The 19156-nt window shown below is 35.7% G+C and overlaps 2 protein-coding genes and 1 long non-coding RNA gene across 7 annotated transcripts; 2 read left to right on the top strand and 1 right to left on the bottom strand.

Annotated features, from left to right (window-relative positions):
* Positions 1-1201: 1201 nt before the first annotated feature.
* Positions 1202-5359, bottom strand: LOC101215891 (FHA domain-containing protein At4g14490). 2 transcript variants are annotated; one of them, XR_004215617.1, is made up of 3 exons: positions 3979-5358; positions 1662-1701; positions 1202-1581 (listed from the first exon to the last, which is right to left on the bottom strand). XR_004215617.1 is itself a non-coding variant. In XM_031883434.1 (2 exons), the coding sequence occupies exons 1-2, from the start codon at positions 5222-5224 to the stop codon at positions 4004-4006; spliced, it is 1125 nt and encodes a 374-aa protein (XP_031739294.1). In that variant the 5' UTR covers positions 5225-5359; the 3' UTR covers positions 3611-4003. The 2 variants fall into 2 exon arrangements, 1 of the variants encoding a protein (XP_031739294.1); XM_031883434.1 differs by lacking the exons at positions 1202-1581; positions 1662-1701 and having other exon boundaries at positions 3611-4245; positions 4342-5359.
* On the top strand, positions 1465-2267 carry LOC116402931. The gene is made up of 2 exons (XR_004215618.1): positions 1465-1690; positions 1882-2267. It is a non-coding gene; the product is annotated as an uncharacterized LOC116402931 (long non-coding RNA).
* Positions 5360-5958: 599 nt separating the features above from the next.
* LOC101215413 (TNF receptor-associated factor homolog 1a) lies at positions 5959-14846 on the top strand. 4 transcript variants are annotated; one of them, XM_031882115.1, is made up of 14 exons: positions 5959-6121; positions 6217-6280; positions 6852-7088; positions 7579-7690; positions 8212-8300; positions 8389-8457; positions 8534-8663; positions 9148-9306; positions 10423-10771; positions 11094-11206; positions 11734-11884; positions 12005-12480; positions 12553-12757; positions 13158-14846. In XM_031882115.1, exons 3-14 carry the CDS (start codon positions 6908-6910, stop codon positions 14532-14534), a joined length of 3411 nt encoding a protein of 1136 aa, XP_031737975.1. In that variant the 5' UTR covers positions 5959-6121; positions 6217-6280; positions 6852-6907; the 3' UTR covers positions 14535-14846. The 4 variants fall into 4 exon arrangements, with proteins under 4 accessions (XP_031737975.1, XP_031737976.1, XP_004134088.1 ...); XM_031882116.1 differs by lacking the exon at positions 6217-6280 and having other exon boundaries at positions 13158-13786; positions 13880-14846; XM_004134040.3 differs by lacking the exon at positions 6217-6280.
* The last annotated feature ends 4310 nt before the right edge of the window (positions 14847-19156 follow it).

Consider the following 19156-nt stretch of genomic DNA (forward strand, 5'->3'; position numbering starts at 1 on the left):
AAATGTGTTTTTTTTTTAAAAAAAAAGTTTGGCTCTAAATCTAGTCCTACATAATTTTAATTAATGTACTATTAGAATTAGACAAGGTAAAGGTATTCCAAGATTTAAATTCAAAAGAATTTTCTCTTATGTCTTCCATTTCTGATCACACTTCAAAGATGGTATCTCAACACCTTCACCGCCACAACCCGAGACAGTGGGTCAACGGCTTCACTTTCCTTTAACAAAAGCAACAAAAATCCTCACTGCCCATCTTTGGGTTTTCCTCTCTCAAGGCCAAGGCAATAAAAGACGAGGGAGATAGAGGAAATATAAAATCAAATGAACTTAATTACAAAGAAAACTAAAAAAATCTAATTTATTATCTAATACTATATCTCACATTATTATTCTTCAACTATTTGTATTAACTAGCGGAGGCCATATTTATTCATATATAACTTGATCGCACAACTGACTTTCAAAGCCTAAGAATGGGAGAAATGTAGGAAGGGATAGAAAAGAAGAGAAGAAAAAAAGCAATAGCAAAAATACCTAATTGTGAGGGTTTAATGGGCGAATGAAGACAAAATGAATGGAAGATTTGAAAAAATTACTGTACAATTGTTCTAAAATGCTACTGATTGTGATTACGCGTAGAACAAAATTGGTGTAACTAAAAAGGATAATGGATGGGTGTAACCTTGACTTTCTAAAAAACACTAAAAAAAATTCTACCACTTTTTATAAAAAGAAAAAGAGAAAAAAAACTTTTGTTTTAACAAGGATGTTGATATGCCTACTTTATCCACATACTTCAATGAATAACTTCTATCTGGATGTTTAAGTTTCTCCCATCTTCATTTTTACTTATATATCTATACTAAAAATGATTTTAATTTTTAATATTTTGCTAAATTGATTGAAAAAGACACAAAAATATATACAAATAAAAATAAGTCATCATTTAGCTAGGAAGTTGTATAAACAAAGACATGACAAAAACATACATACCTATAGTTCACGTAGCAAAAGGTGCATAATTACACAACCCAATCACGGTTAATTGTTTAGGTAGTATCTTAAGTAGCTAAATGACCACTCATTTTTATACATTTTTTTTTTTTTTTTGTTTCTCCTAACTATGCTAGTACACAAAACAAAAACTCTAACAAGCTTTGACTTTAATACTCCAAACCAAAAATGTATCTAAGCATAAACATTGAAAAGCCATTAATATATATATATATATAAAGAACTGCATTTTTTTACAAACATGGATAGAAAGGCCACGAAAAAAACGTATGAAAAGTCTTGCCATTCTAGCAAAATAAACTACAAGTGGGAACTAAATTAGTTAATTATTCAAAGGATGAAACATCCCTGAATCAAAGAATGCTTATCTTAATATATACCTGCACATAATATATAATAATACATATTGGCCATTTGTAATAGACGTAATCTATGAAGGCTTATGCATTCGTAATCGCCGGCCAGTCACCGCTAAATCCACAACGTGGGCTGCCAAAGATCAAAGATGCCTGACAACTTGGCGGCAACTTGGGATTTCCAGAGGCTTTCGAAGCTCTCAAATATTGGCTATAAAATGAGACATTTCATTGGCCATCAAAACCCAAATTAAAATTAAAGAGTCTGCAAATCCATACATTTATACTAACCTTCAATATGGCTGAAGAATCTGCTCCAAGTAAGTTCATCCTATCAAAACGATCTTTTTTGAGAAACTAGTTTCGATTGAACGGTTTGTAAACTAACTTGAATTTGACTTTATTCAATTTGAAGTTTTGTATATTTTGTGTTTGTCAGAGGGTATACTTTGATTGGATTTTAGTTGATATCTATTGCAAAGTTTAACATAAATATATAATTCTTAAATAGGAAAAACTGAATGGCCAGAGCTTGTCTTTGTAAAATATTCTATTGCTGCTGCGATCATAGAAAAAGAGAATCCTGATGTGGAAGCTGTCAAGATTCTATCTGGTACACCTAGAATTCTGAATTTTGATATCAATCGAGTTTGGGTTGATATCAATGTGGAAGAAGTAGTCGTGAAAAAGCCCAAGGTTGGTTAGAGACTGGATGATGTATAAGGTTAATCATATGTCAAATGCTTATTTATGTCCATCATCAATTGTACTAATAAGTGGTATTTCTACCATTTCAACTCATCGTTCCAATATTGTTATTATTATTAATTGTGCTGATATGTAATAAATTGTCAAATTAATTGTTACCATCATTGTCAACAAAGATCAATTCTTAGATACCGTCTACGCAAGTTTCATGATAATTATTAATTGGTTTTCGAGTTTTCCAAATTAAGTTTGTAATCTCACAATAACGTAATTTAGGTCCCGTCTGGAGACCATTTTGTCGCCCATTTCCTATATATGGCTCACAATGATATACATCTTTCAGCTTATTTCCTATCTCTTAGGTAATTTTTGTATATCATTATTTATAATTTAGAGGTCTGGAATGAAATATTTTTCTTGTTATTCATATACGATGCTTTATTTGGAAATCAAGGCCCACCGTTTCCTCATCATTGTTTTCACGGACTCAAAGTTCCTTTACAAGCAAACCCAGAATACGCTACCTTCTTATCAACCCCCGCTTAAAAGTCTTGAAATGACTGTCAGAAGTTAAAATTTTGCACTCAAATGCATTTGTAGGCACTAATGATTCCAAACACCTAAGTTTGCTCTGGCTTTGCTCTCTCAAAATGAAACCTACAAGAATTGGATCATCAAATTTATTTTAAATTTCACACTGTTGAACTTTTTCATGCATGGAAAGAGTTGATGGGCCTTTCCGTTGCCTGGATCATCAGCACATAAGAGAAATTGTTAGGGAATATTGGACACATGTTAAACATATTGTCACGATCGCTCAAATCTCTCAACCCTCCTAATATGGGGGTAGGTGATTAGGGATGAAGCTATATAAAGAAGGCTTCAAGGTTGTGGAAGATGCACATGGAGGGATAAGAGGGATCCCAACGAACACTTCAATCACACTCATCCGTATCAACATATAGTTGAGGGATTTCATAGATGATAGTCTCCTCTATGAAGAGGGCTTGGTTCTGTAGTCAAGTTTCAGCGGGAAATCTGAGGTTCGTCAAGAGATATCTTGACGAGGGACTTCAACTGGTTGTTGGAGTGAAACCATCTACAGGCTTACCCAAGCATAGTGTGAGGCAAGCTTGTTGCCTAGGGTCAATGCCATAGGGAGCGTGTATGTAAGAGTTTGTGTTTCCTTTTGTGTTCAATGACAGTGAGGAAGAAGATAGTATAACGATAAACGGTCAAGGTTCAATTTGTTTTCGATGGTTTACAAATTTTTTGAATTATATTAGGAAATGGATTTGTAGCATTACCCAATCAACAAATTGTCTGAAATCTATTCTTGAGACTTTTCATTGTCCTTTAGTCTTCGATGAGTTTATTTTGGACAATATTACAATACTTGTCTAATTTCTTCTTTAGAACAGAAGAATACAGATTAACATAAACTAGATATCACAAAAAGTAAGAGGATATACGGAAATCATTCATCATAATATAATGGATATGAACAGGGGACCAAATTATCTTCCAAGGAGGTAAATAAAACACTCGAAGCATTTTTAGATTAATGAACAAATATCTAATACACAAGCCCAAGCTTCTTTCGTAGCTTTATATAATTTACACTGCTTGTTGTGGCTAGATGGAGAGTTTCAAATCCATGAAATCTACATGCCATTTCATTGTTTCCATGAAGGAAAACTTCCATCGGTTCTAAAAGATAATCAACCGGGTTACATTCCCTAATCCAACTAAAACTATATGCCTAAGTCATACACATTAAGTCCATGTGAGAGTGATTTACGCTGTAAATGATATGATATATTGAAAGCTCAGAACAGTGTGTTGAACAAACAAGGATATATACACAATTTTAAATTAAACAAGGAAGCAAAAGGGTTACCTCGTACACCAGTGTTTTCCTTCCACTAATCTCCTTGGCAATTCTCAATCTTCTGCTGAACAACATACTCCTGTACTTGTTTAGATTTAATTTTCATGCCAGAAATTACCTCTTCGGTTGCATCAATAATTTGTCTAGGCAAATGAGTCTCCAAATAATCAAACCAATCTCCAAGTGTCATCTTCTTCAAATCCGGCGCCTTCTCAGCCTTACAAAGGAAGTCCTCATCATGTGAAGCTCGCCCATCAGCAACCTCTTCGCAACCTTCTGAAATGATACACACATCTTGGTTTTCATCTCGATCACAAACCTCTTGAGGGCTCGACCCACTGCATCTTGCGTCAACATTAGCATTTTTCTTACCTTCTCCCACGTCAACAGGTTTATTTCCTCCTAAGCTCTTCTCCTCGACGTTTTCAATATGTTCCAATTTGATAACTGTACTGCTATCCAATGGTGGCTCATTCTGCAATTTCTTCCTTCCCCTAGTTCCTGCTCTCGTCTTCTTTGCCTCAGCCTTTACTTCACCACCCACATGTGGGACGATCTCGAGAACTGAATTTGTGGCCAAAGACACAGTGTTCTTCGTTCTCCTGGTACTTCTTGTAGCAATTTTTGGGCCGGGTTCGTTTACCGCAATGTTTACATTCCCTGACTCTCTTCCCACATCTATTTTGTCCTCAGTTTTCTTGCAATCCGGTACTTGGCTATCAATTTCATCTTTCAAGCCCCTGCCCTTTCTCGACCTTAAACATCTTCCACTCTCTACCATCGCGTCATTACATCCCCCAACTACGCTATCCTCTTCCACAACCTTTCTTCTACGACCCCGAGTTCCGGCAACTGACCCCACAACATCGGAACTTGTACACTTCTCGACAGCTTTACGCCTAGGGTTTCGCCTTGACCGAGGCTCTTCATTACTGTTTATTCTAACAAAAATCGAAGTCAACTCACCGCATTTAATGGTGTCACCATCGTGTAAAGCGAATGCATCGTGTGGAGGAAGCTTGATATCGTTAACGAATGTGCCATTTGAAGAATCGAGGTCCCGAAGCATCCAGTTGCCTGATACGGACTCGGATTCGATAGAGAGGTGCTTGGTGGAGATCCCTGCGTCTTTGATGGCGACAGAATTACCCCGAACGATGCGACCGATCCGAATCGTGGCTCCGGGTGGAAAATCTAGTGTTTCGCCCTCGCGAGGGCCTTTAACGATGATGAGAGTAATTGAAGAGGATTCCATTGAGAGGAAGTAAAGAGATGAGTCGGAATTTCGAATTCTGAGGATTGGATTGACGATTGTAAGATGGGGAGAGTGGGAATTGAATCGTGAAAGACGGCGTTCCTCAGTTTGAAGTTTTGTTTCCCTCCACAACTCCACTTGTAGTCTATTTGGGCGCGGTGTTTGAATAGAAAGATAATACTCTATCGAGCCCATAATCCAACCCAATTGAGCCCAAGATAACTAAAGGCCCATAATCAGAAAACCCTAATAGGAACAAAGCCGCCCAAATAAAAAGTGAAGAAAAGTGGGTTTCACTTCAGAAAGTCCACTCCACAAATGTGCAAACCCACATCCTTTTTCTCTTCGCCCTTCACCGACCCTTATTTAGGAACTGCATCCGCCACCCTAATTTATCAATAATTATGATTAATTAATAATATTCCTCTTTCTTTTCTTTTTATTTATTTTCTCTCTAATTAACAAAAACCAACCAGTAACCTATTCCTAAACAACGAATCGTTTATTTTTCTTTTTTAAAAAACTCCCAATCTCCTAATTACTTTTCGTTTTCTATTAAAATAAAATTAAAAATATTATATATAAACTCACATTTAATTAATTACCCTAATTCATAAGGGAAAAAAAAACCAATAATTACTTATATAAATATATATTTAATTTATTAAAGCCGATTTTTTATTTTTTATTTTTTATTTTTATTTTTGGGTTCGGCTCTCTCTATCTCTATTCTCTTCTCTTCCTTTGCTGCTCTCTTGTTGTTCTTCCTTCGACCTTCTTCCCTTCTTTTTCTATTTCTCTAATTCTTTTTTCCGTCTCTGTCTTCTTCCTTTTTCTCTCCCACAATACACTCTCAGCTTCCATTGCCCTTTCTCCAACCTCCGCCAGTTCTTCAAGGTTTGTATGCTCAGTTGATCTGCACGATGTCGTAACGAATATCGCCCATTTGGATTTTCCTTTTTTTCCCCCAATTTCTTTCTCTCTTCCTGTAGGGTTTTAATTTGATCGGGGTTTTTGCTCCGGATTCCCTATCTGCGATCATCGCCTTTAATATGGGTTGTTACTTCCTTCGCGTTCTGGGTTTATGTTTTTTTTTTTTCTTTTTTTGTCTGCGGCTATCCTATTTCTTGAGGTTTTGATTGATGCATTTTCTATCCCTCTCGAGGGATTGTTTTTCTTTTGAGATTCGTGTCTCGCTTAATTCCTGATTATCTTTCCGAATCTTTTGACTTTTACACTCTAATGGTCTCTCGTTTATGTCAGATAGGTTTTTTTTTCTTTTTTCTTTTTTTTTTTCTTTTTTTTCTTTTCATTTTGGTCTACACAGCTGTTACAAGTTGGGCATGTTTGGTTTCATTTGAAATTAACAATTATGGGAAACGATTATGATTTTTTGGAATTTGCATTGGTTGAAGGACGGAAAAACTGATATCAGTTTTATACAATACAGTCTATTCCTTTTCAATTTTTAATGAATGACCAGCTATATCAATTTTACATTCATTACATCTATTATGTATTGGTGTCTAATTGGTTTATATTGGGAAAGGTTTAACTCTATATGTTAATTTTCCTTGCTTTTTTGTTGCCTGGTTTTGACCTTTTTGGTGTGTTTTGCATCATTTAGTGAGAGGAGAGGAGAGGAGCTGATTCTGAACAAAGGTAATTTTTTTTGAGAGGAAGATGGCTGGTGTTGTTAGTGAAGATGCTGTAGGGGTGAGGTCTGTGGAGAGTTTTGCAAATGGGCATCACAGTCAGTCTGGCGAAGCATTGGCTGAATGGAGGTCTTCTGAACAAGTGGAAAATGGAACACCATCAACTTCACCACCATACTGGGATACTGATGACGATGACGATGATGCTGGTATGCTTGATCTTTTTTTCCTTTCCATACTTCCGTATTTGTGTTCTTAGGGTGTTTTCGCTGGCAATTACATTTTTCTAGAAGCGCTTAAGCAAGCTGGAATTAAATCATAGAACAGGGAGGACATTTTTTAGGAAAAATATGTAAAATATTGTGGGCTTTTTAAACTCCTAAAGATGCCTCAATGGATTTTGACAATTCTAATCTGCATGAAAATGCGATTTTGACAATACTAATCTGCATGAAAGTGCTCCAACTGGTCTTTCATGTCAGTCATGTACATGACCTAAACCTGAGGTTGGCTTATAGTTATTGGTGTGAAATTGGAAATTTTAACTGGGGTGGTGGATTATTTTATTACACCTTTATTTTTTTAATATTTATTTCATGTCTCATGCTCTCTAATGATGGCTGTTCTGGGTCTATTGGATCTATCACTTGTCTTTGTACTATGAAAATGTACTTATCTTCCTATTTTATATCTTTGTAGGACCAAAACCTTCAGATTTGTATGGAAAACATACATGGAAGATAGAGAAATTTTCTCAACTTAACAAACGAGAACTTCGAAGTGATGCTTTTGAGGTTGGGGGCTACAAATGGTACGTGGATGGGTATATCTGTGAAATAAATTCTGTCCCTTCTAATATGTTCTAACATTTTTTTATCTGCTTGTTTTTATGCCTCATGAATTTTTCCATGAAATTCCAAGCCAATATCTTTGAGTCTTTCTGCTTACATGATGGGTTTTATCCTTTCTGGAATTATCTTTTACTCTGGAATGATGTATTGATATTTATCTTCAATTATGGATTTATGTTCTGTCTTAGTTTCTCTTTCTGGTGTTCAATCTGACTACTTTGATAGCAGTAGTGGAAATCGTTCCTGAAAACTAAGAACTGTTTTGGTAGGGGTTATTGATGAGGAAATGTTGATGTTCAGGTTTTTCATTTTCTTTTTTATTTTTTTCTACATGCTCATTTCTTCCACATGATAATGGTTGGGGATTGATCCATTAGTATTTTCAAAATTGCCTATGCATTTTTTCTTATTTCTTGTAGGAATTAGGATCATGAATTATTTTGAAACGTAGGTTTTGATAAGCTGAAGAATCTTGTTGCAGGTACATTTTAATTTATCCTCAGGGGTGTGATGTCTGCAATCATCTCTCCCTGTTTCTTTGTGTCGCAAATCATGACAAACTCCTTCCAGGTACTAACCTGTTTAAACTGTATTTATCAAGTACTACCCTTGTTTTTAAGTTGATTAATCGCTGTTGAAATTTTTTCTTGCAAGATAGGTTGGAGCCATTTTGCACAATTTACAATAGCAGTGGTGAATAAGGATCCAAAGAAATCAAAATATTCTGGTTAGTTTTGTTAACATTGCTTTTCAAGTTCTTGTTACAACTGAGCATAACTTGTGAAATAAATTTTTTTGTACAGATACGTTACATCGGTTCTGGAAGAAAGAACACGACTGGGGATGGAAAAAATTCATGGAGCTTTCAAAAGTGTTAGATGGTTTTATTGATGCTGACACTCTCATAATTAAGGCACAAGTTCAAGTGATTAGGTACTTTCTGATCAAAATTTATAATCCTTGATTGCTGATATACTCTAGCAATTTCTGTGTAATGATCTATTTTTCTCGTTTGTTGGTTTGTCATGTTATGTTTCCATTTGTAATTATTGAACTTGACCCTTCTGTTTTATCAATGGAGTTTTGACTGGCTCAATGTCCGTGTCCATGAATTATTCAAAATGAAGAAGTCTTATCTCTATGAATGTATTTTAGGCTACCTTCTTATTACCAGCACACTTGATATTTTCATCTGTTCAGTTACTTAAATGAATTTGTTAACTTATTTATTTAATTTTTTAAATTCGGGAAGACTGAAACTGCATTGTGTGCTGGTTTTTTGTCTAAACCCTAAACAGGCCTCAGTTTGGTGGGGATGTCTAAGTTTTCGGTGGCTTTGCTTTTTCAAAAGGAAACCTATGAGTATTAAGTTCTCAATTATGTTTGGAATTTCATGCTTTTGAATTTTGTCTTGCAGGGAGAGAGCTGACCGGCCTTTTCGTTGCCTTGATTGTCAGTATAGGAGAGAACTTGTTAGGGTATATTTGACTAATGTTGAGCAGATATGTCGGCGTTTTGTGGAGGAGAGAAGAAGCAAGCTGGGGAAGCTGATAGAGGATAAAGCTAGATGGTCAAGGTAGTATTTGTTCTCCATGGATTATCAACTTTCCAGTTTCCAAATCATATGATGAAAAATGATTGGCGGTACCCTCTAGTAAGCGTAGTGTCTGGAATCTATTCTTGAGACCTTTCATTACTCTTGGATCTTCTATGGGCTCTTTTTCTTAAGAAAAAATTCCCAAAAGCAGTAACAACTGATTAATATATAAACCAGGGATCTTCAAGGAATCAGAAACAAGGCAGCTTTTACATAAGAAAGGAATAGAAAACTGAAACGATAATACACTGGAAGATTTACATTATCATTTAACTTATTAATCCATGCTTAAAAGAATATATTGGTGGAAAAAGTCCAATCTAGCAGCAGTTCAAATGAATTTTATTAAACCAGGATTTGAATTCTTATTTTTTGACCTTCTAAAAGGAAGAAAAGAGCCCTCTTTGTTTTTGTTAATTTAGTTCTCCTGGAGCAGCATTGGCTGGCAGGAAATAGCCTCTCTTTTCTTGAAGGTCAGATCTCAATGGAAATATGATGATATCTCATTGATCTTGTGAAAAGGAGGAAGTATTGGATTAGATCTTTGTTACTTGTTCCTTTACTTTGGCCTAGTGTAATACTTGTCTTCAAGCTGCTAACGTCAATTAGGGTCCCACCCCTCTGTAAGGGGCTTCTTTGTGCAAATTATCTTTCATATGGAGATTCTTAAGATGAGGAAGAGATCTTCTGGAGGCGCTTGGTGGAGGTGTTTCTCTGGGCTATTGGTTGGAAAAGAATGAAAGAACCTTTTAAAGATATGTTTTCCACTGCACTTAGATTTCTGACAAAATCATTTTGTGTTTCTAGACGATATAGTCTCTCTCAGAGCTTTTGGGAGACCTTCTGGAAAGGGGAAAAACGGAAAGAAAAGAAGAAAATATCTTAATTAGAAATCTTTCACCAAAGTTTCTGAGAAGTTTTTATGACAAAACTTCCTCGGTCATACAAATAGAAGTGTTTCCATGGCCCTTTATATCTCTGTGTGTGTGTGTTTTGCAAATAGAAGTGTAGCATATCCACATCATTATTGTTATTCTTATCATCATTGCCATTGACATTGGCTTTTTAAACAACTATCATTTTTATTTGTTACAGTTTCCGGGCTTTCTGGTTGGGAATTGACCAGAATGCTAGGCGGCGCATGTCTAGGGAAAAGACAGATGCAATTCTAAAAGTTGTTGTAAAACACTTCTTTATAGAGAAGGAGGTGACGTCTACTTTAGTGATGGACTCATTATACAGTGGATTGAAGGCTCTCGAAGGACATACCAAGAGTAAAAAAGGGAAAGCAAAACTATTAGATACTGAAGAGATAACAGCTCCAATAGTTCACATAGAGAAAGACACCTTCGTTTTGGTGGATGATGTTCTATTGCTGCTTGAGAGGGCTGCTGTGGAACCATTACCACCGAAAGATGAGAAGGGTCCTCAAAATCGTACTAAGGTGAGTGCCTGATTAATAATTTAAGGGGGAAGAAAGATTGTTTGATGGGAAGTGTTAACTATGGATAGGTCTGGGGTAAGAGTAAGCTATTAACCAGTTATTTGATTTCTTTGTTACCTAATTTTATGACAACAACGCTTAAATTATCTGTGATAACACACTTGTGGGCTGAATTGTCAATAGGCACCCCACTTCGGGACAGACGTACAATTCTTTTTAGCATTGATTTCATTATCAGTTATGAACAAGTTTTCTAAATTCATAATTTGTATACCTAGTAATGTTGGAGTTGGTTGTAAAAATCATGAACTCTTGTCTGCAGGATGGTAGCTCTGGAGAAGACTTCAATAAAGATTCCATTGAACGCGACGAAAGGCGGCTTACCGAATTGGGACGTAGGACTGTGGAAATATTTGTCCTTGCCCATATATTTAGGTATTGTGTTTTTATAATCTCTCTGAAAAGCCGGTAAATTTTCTAGTTGGGAAGCTTCTACTCTTGAACTTTTTTTGTAAGCGTGCATAATATTTTTCTTTTGCTTCATTTAACAAACGTGATACTGAGGTCAAATAGTACACACTTATTCTTGTCAGTCGTATTATGGATATCTTGTTTCAACTAATTTACTAGCCAGGTTCAATGATGTCATAGGTTTCCACAATCTCTTCTGGTACCTTTACTTGTCATTGGAGATGATATTCTTCAATTATTGTGCTGTTTTTGTCTGCGAAGGATTTTCTATAGCAGAGGCCATAACTTGCCATGATTATTATAAAGCTTTGACAAAAAGTGTTGGTATTTGTGGCATGTTTTCTCGAAAAAAGTTTATGTTACACAAGTCTCTTTCTTAAGTTTATTGAGACAGGAAGCTTTCTACATGATTCTCAGTTTCTCACATCAAATATGATTCAATTGCTAACTGGATGTTGAATGGTATATTTATTTTCTCTCTTTACTCACAGCAGTAAAGTTGAAGTTGCCTATCAGGAGGCTATTGCATTGAAGAGGCAAGAGGAACTCATTCGTGAAGAAGAGGCAGCATGGCAGGCTGAAAGTGAACAAAAGGCTAGGCGATTAGCTTCAGAAAAGGATAAGAAATCAAAGAAAAAACAGGTGCTACATTGATTGAATTATTAACTTCCTCTTTTTTTCCCTTCATTCTCTTTCTTCCTACATCATCTCATCTTGTTATCAAATAATTTACTCACCATGTTAGGTCATTTCTTTCAACAGGCTAAACAAAAACGTAACAACCGCAAAAGTAAGGATAAAGGGAGAGAAGAGAAGGCAAATTTGACTGCGCTGATCAGGGAACAAGTAAATCCTAGCAATGGGAAGGAGGAAGACACCATTGTGGATGAGGTGCAGGCCGTGGTTGAGAAGTCTGACTTGCCCGAGGGTGTGTCTGATGTCTCTGATTCTGTTGAAGGCGCTAGCGAATTACTTCAGCCTGATTCAGAGGACAGAGATGCCAGTCCTGTCAATTGGGACACTGACACATCAGAAGTTCATCCCTTAATGGAGGCGTGTAGCAGTGGCATTAGCAGTCTTTCTTCCGCCCAAACACCTTTATCTGACAAGAAGAGCTTGTCTGTTATGGATGATAGCTCTTCTACGTGTTCTACTGATTCTGTTCCATCAGTAGTAATGAACGGCCCTTATAAGGAGAATTCTTTTCACAACTATAAGAAGCAAAAATCACCTAGCGGGTAAGTGATCAAACTATATTTCTTTGAAAGTGCATCTGGGATATAAAGTGATTTGCATCTCTGATTTTGTAGTGGAAAGAATCAGCAGAAAGATGCAGCTTATGATCGGAACAGTTGTGCCAACGAGATGGATAATCAGTCATCAGAGCTTCCAGCTGACATAGAGGACCAAAGTGATGTTTGTGGTAGTAATAAGTCTAAAGAGTCTGATCCTGTGGCCATTAATCATTTCCTTCGGGGTAAAATAAAAAGGGTTGAACAGCAGGGAGTTAAGAAGGTGCTCATCTAATCAGTTTCATATGCATAAATGTTTTGAATAAAACGAAAGAGTTTCAAAGTAAAAAGAAAAAGGGAAAAAAATCTGAAAAGAAGAGCGTCAGTAGATGTTGCCAACTTCTGGTTGCATTCATTTATTTATTATCGACATAGTTTGCTATTTTACCTTTTCATTTTGATCCGTCAGAAATCTCATTAGCCTTCCACTTTTTCTTTAGACTAACATCTTAATACTAGTATGTTTCATTGGCTTCAAGTATGGACTATATCAGTCTTAGAGTTTTAAAACAGACTCTGTATATGTATAAATCATATTTCATGTATGTTACTTGAATATTTATAAAATCATTTATGTCAAAATTAGGTGTCCATTTTAACTTTTAGTTTGTTCATTGTGATAGGAAGAAAAGGTCGTTTCATTGCCAAAAGAGCGAAGTTCTAAAAACCAGGTTGATATGGAAAGGATACTTAGAGATGCATCAACAGCTGTGCCATCCTCCCTTCAGAATCACCAGGATCATATGCCACCAACTGTTGAACAGAAGTCAAGCAATCAGAGTGTTGCTGCTGTTGATTCCATTCCAATTAAAGTATCATCGTCAACTAGTGGACATCAGATGGAGAAGACTGTGCCTGTAGTTACCTCATCCCATGTTGTTAGTGCAGTAAAAGCAGAGGCTCAGAAGTCTACAATTCCAAAACCAACTGAAAAGGCTTCGGCACAGCAAGCTCCTATGATGTCAAGGCCTTCTAGTGCGCCTCTAATTCCTGGTCCAAGAGCTACAGCACCTGTTGTTAATGTAGTCCATACATCCCCATTGCTTGCCCGTTCAGTGAGTGCAGCTGGTCGGTTGGGTCCAGACCCTGCTCCAGCCACACATAGTTATGCTCCCCAGTCCTATAGAAACGCCATAATGGGCAACCATGTGGCTCCGAGCACTGCTGGATATGTTCACCTGAGCACCTCAACTTCAGGCGCCAGTCCATCAACTGCCTTCTCTTTGGCATCTGCTATGGTTTCTTCACCCATGTATGTACCACACAACTCTGAGAGGTTAGATCCAAATGCTGTTAGATCTAGTTATCCTTTCAGCATGGTAACTCGAGATGTCTTACCGAACAGTCCCCAGTGGGTTGAGGGTTCACAAAGGGAAGCTGTTAGGAGCATGCACTACAATTCTCCCCTTCTCAATGATGTTCAAGATTTATACAAGAAGCCGATTCGTGGCTCAACCCCTGATGTTCTATCTGCAGAGTTCCCGGCCTGTACGTCTGGTCGCCAGCTCCAAGGTTTTGCAGAGGAGTTCCCGCACCTCGATATAATTAACGACCTCCTTGATGATGAAAATATTGTTGGGATTTCTGCCAGAGACAACTCAATGTTCCAGTCTCTGGGAAATGGACCTACTCTGTTGAACCGGCAGTTCTCACTACCGGGTGATATGGGTGGGATGGCTGGCGATGTAGGGTCTTCAACAAGCTCTTGCAGGTTTGAGCGCACACGGAGTTATCATGATGGCGGTTTTCATCGGGGATATACATCTTCCATCAGTCATTACGAACCAACCATGGATTTTATTCCACCATCCAGTCAACAGCAACACTTAAACGGCCAGATCGATGGGTTGGTTCCAAATTGGCGAGCAACGTCTGATCTCTCTCTACTTGGGACAAGAACTTTAGACTTCGATGGTTACCAATATCTGAATGCAGAATATTCAAATATGGCACACGGGATGAACGGCTACAACGTCTTTCGACCTTCAGATGGGCATTGATTAAGACAAGAAACAATGATGGATGGAATTTGCGTTCCCCTGCCTTAGAGTTAGTGGGTACTGTCCACTGTAATAACGTACCAGGAAGTTGTTGGGGTCTTGGATTTGGAGTGGGGTTGTAATCCTTCTCATAAGAAAAACAATTTGTAAAGAGTGTCTTCTTCGCCTTCTCTTTGCTTAGCCTTTAATGCAAAATTTAGTCTTATCTTTGAGGTTTTTAATTATTTTCACGTTTCAGAGTTTCCTCTGCTTATTTAGTAGTTATTGGTTAAAAGCATACTGCGTATACAACAATACCCTTATTCCACACCACTGCTAAATAGAGCTCAACTACTTTTCTTTACTATTTCTTTTCCATCCATTCAATAATATTACCATTCTGTGCAATTAATTCAAAAACAAACTAATATTTAATCTAAATCCCATTTGCTAAAGCAAGCAAAACAAAGTTCTTCCCTTTTGACTTTCTCTTTTTGTCTGCTTTTCCCTTTGCTGGAAACTTCCTCGCATGAACCCAATTTAGAAAATCAATAACTTTCTTATAATGCTACACATCATGGCTGATACATACATATCTCTTGAACTCCTCTAGTTTTCAAATAGATAGACTGATTGAAAAAACAAATTATCAAAAGAAATTTCCAGTTTAAAAAAAAAAAATTCCACTATGAGTTGTTAGGAGAGGATGCATTCAATTATGTCGAGGCTTTGGTCAAAACCTTGCAGCTTATAGAATAATCCAAAAGTTGACACTGTTCCTTTTTACTATAAATATCATTGTAATCTCATCAACAAAATCAAACATTTTCTTTCATTAAACTTGTCGAAAAGGAAAGAAAAAAAACAGAAACAAAAGGTGGCAAGAAATATGAAATTTCTCCATACAGCTCTAGCAATGGCTATCCTTCTTCTTCTTTTGCAGCTTCAGCCAAATTTAGCTGGTAGGACTCTGCATGAGAAGCCACCAATGGTGAGAAGAATGGAGCTGAACCTGAAGCTGCAGTCTCTTCAGAGAGTCAGCGTACCGCCCTCTGGCCCTTCCGGTTGCACCTTCATTCCTGGCACCAACGGCCCCGGATGTCCTCTGAAAGAGAGGCACTATGTTGCCAACCATTCCACTCAGCGTCCTAGCACTCACCGACGCTATGCTGCCCCTGCTCGTGTCGTGCAGAATCTGGTCTGAAGTTTTGATATTCATCTTTTTCCTACTTCCATTCATAATCCAGAAGAGTTGGATTATTTTGGCCCTTGGATACTTGGAAGCTAGAAAGGCAGTTGCACGTTTTGTAACATATTGAATTCATTGCAATATTGTTTTGTTATTTGTGTCCTTATTTGTAAATAATGTAGTAAAAGCCCAAAATGGCAAAGTCCCCAATGTCTATGGAAATTGAATTATATCGTTTCAACTAAAAATAAAAAGTCACTTATATGACAAGCATTTAAACGTTCCATCTACATCAAAATTATTCTGTCATTTGTGTCCTTGTCAATGTAACTAATGTACTTGTCAAAATGCCAAAATCTCTATGTTCATATGTACTTGAATCATGTTGTTTCAATAACTCAAAATGAAAAGCCAGTATTGTGCAACTCCAAAAGATATTGAACTAACACACACACACACGTCGCACACACACACATATATATATTACAGTATAATTCCATTTTTTTGTATAATAATCAATTTGAATGAATGTTTGGAAGTTAGGAAACTGGAGAGAAATTACAAGGAATGTTTTGAATTAATTAATATGTAAATAAGATGTTTGAATTGAATTTCATTGGGGGGTTGGAGATTAAGAGTCAGCAAATGGAAAACACATATGGGGTTTGAAATAGAGAATTACGTATTGGAATTGTAAAGTTTGGTTATTTTAGGCAGAAGAAAAGATATTGGTGCAGCCTTCCATGCAATTTTGAAGTGCAGCATTATTATTATTATTATTACTTTGGGCAACACACAATATTATTTATTAGTTTTTGGATATAAAAAGTTTATCCTTTTGGAAATTTTGTGTGCAAGTTCATGCGTGTACGCATTCATCCTGCTTGTTTATGCTCACAAATTCTATTTAAATGTATATACCTTTGGACTTTGGAGTTTCTAATTCTCACTATTTAATTTTCTGTTCACTAATCAGTTTTTACCATTTGATCAGTTTTTGTTTGAAGAATAAAACGTTAAAAGAAGTCTTATTTTTAGTTAAACAAATGTGTCACGTTTAAGAACTGTTGAGAATTGGAAATAATTTATATATTTTGGTCCATCAAATATTCAAATTGTGATATATTCATCTTTAAGGTTTGAAAAAATCATTCAATTTTAATTTTATTATTCTGGCTTTGACATGATTAAGTAGGTATGTTTATTATATGATTAGGTGTATATCTTTTTTTTTTCTCCCTTTTTTTAATATTTTACTTCTTTTGACTCATAAATTTTTAATTAAATAAACATATCAAGTAGGTGACTTCAATGTGTTACACTGAATATTTTATAGGTGACCTCTTCCCTAAAATAAAAATTTATTGAATAATATTCTCTAAATCTAAAATAACTACACTATCAAACATCAAACCTTTATGATACAAGACACACGAATATAATTCAATAATGAGTCATCAATAAACTTCCATCGTAAATATAAAAATGTTACGTAAGGATAAACTCTTTTTTTCTCTTTTAAAGAATAGATGTTATTTTAATTTTAAAGTTGCTCTAAGATATCAACAATTGGATGTACAAGTCATATACTAATTATTCTTGAACTTAAGAGAAAAACGTAGTTAAATCACTTTCAACCCTACACAGTAAGATATCAATTAAATATACCTCAACTTCTTTAGTTTAACCATATATGAGATTGTACATCCAGACGAAATTAAAATATTAACAAGTTGAAAATTCATAGAAGGAAAGGGATGGAAGTGGAGTTTAAAGGTTTATTTTATTTAGTAATTGGAGTGATGTAGATCCACACAAGCTAAGTGATTTCATTCTTCATGTGAAACGTCAATCATAGAATTGTGTGAATTTATGTTGTGAAATTGGGCTTAGGCCTTAGCCAACCATAGGTGGGCTTGCAACAAGTCCGTTCTTCTTGACCCAAACCCGAACCCGATTGCATCGAAAGTCCTTCGTCACCGGAGTTCCCACCTCTAAGACCACCGCTCTTACGTTCGGATTCTCCCTCTCGATGATGGCCTTCGCAACTGACCCTCCAACTCCCACCAGCTGCGGCCATGACCTTTTTCCTGTTCACCCAACGCCACGCCTCACCTCAATTCACAATCTTAATTAAATGCTCTATTAACACACATCATATCAAATTGCACTTAAATCTCACAAAACTTCTATCTCAAGAAAAAAAAAACTCCACTAGGTTAACATTATAGCTAGATTTCGTTTATCAATCCTTAAGTATGTTTTTAATTATAAAAACTAAAATGAATCAAGTTAAAACCATACGAGTATTTATAAACCAAAATTAAACAGAAACACAGAATAGAGGAAGAGAGAGAGAGTTATGAAGTTATATTTACCCTTGCATTCAGACATCTTTTTTTACTCTTAGAGTATGTGTTTTGGTGTTTCCTCTGCATGAGAATTGGAAGATCATGAGGCTATATATTTATACTTGTTTGGTAGTAGCTAGTGGGTATAGCTTCAATTTTCATAGCCTTTAAAACATAATATCAATTTTCATACCCACTCTTACTTATGAGTCAACAGCTTCTTGTTGTTGTTCAAGGCCTTCCACATTTGTCACTCATAGCAAGTCTAATTAAAAAATTTAATTGAATTATATTCAAATAGACACATCACAGTCTTTATCGACATATTCTGAAATATATTTATACCGATAGAAATCTAAAATAATTTGAATATTTTTGTGTTAGAAGTAAAAGGAATTAGTAGGTTATTACTAAATTCAATCCATTAAATTTGATGGTATTCTAGAATATAATGCTTAGTTAAAATTAAATGTAGTAGAAATAAGAATGAAATTATTATTTATTTATTTGTAGGAGATTATTATCTGATACAATTTGAATTATGTATTATTTATTTGACCTAAATTTTGACTATTTTGCTTTTTTGGAAGAAAATATAATTTAGAGTTCTTTATCCTTATCTTTAAAAGCGGTGAAGTGTAGTGGTACATATATATTCTTAATTTTCGGATGACTACAAATTTTGGGCCATTCAATATTTTGTTGTTTGAATTCAAAGATTTTGACAAAATATCCCATTGAATCGTATTGTATATGACAAATAAATATTGTTGTCAATTTCAAATTTAGGGTTTGATTTTCTGCTTTCCCATGCCCCTAAATCAAGTTTGTAATCGACAAACTCAAACTTTGCCGACAATCATAATTAATACATAACTAAATAATCAACTTTTCTTTTCACATTGTTCATACATGTCTTATATATCCTCGTCTGAATATAAGTACTATATATACTAACACAAACTTAGTTCAACTAACATTTTGTTTATATCGAAAGACAAGAGATCCTAAATTTAAATTTCACACCCCATACTATATATATTATAGTACCTCTTTTACAGAAAAATGTAAGTACAACCATATGAGCTATGATGATCTAGATA

Source organism: Cucumis sativus, chromosome 3 (assembly GCF_000004075.3).
Source record: "Cucumis sativus cultivar 9930 chromosome 3, Cucumber_9930_V3, whole genome shotgun sequence".
Classification (NCBI taxonomy): domain Eukaryota; kingdom Viridiplantae; phylum Streptophyta; class Magnoliopsida; order Cucurbitales; family Cucurbitaceae; genus Cucumis; species Cucumis sativus.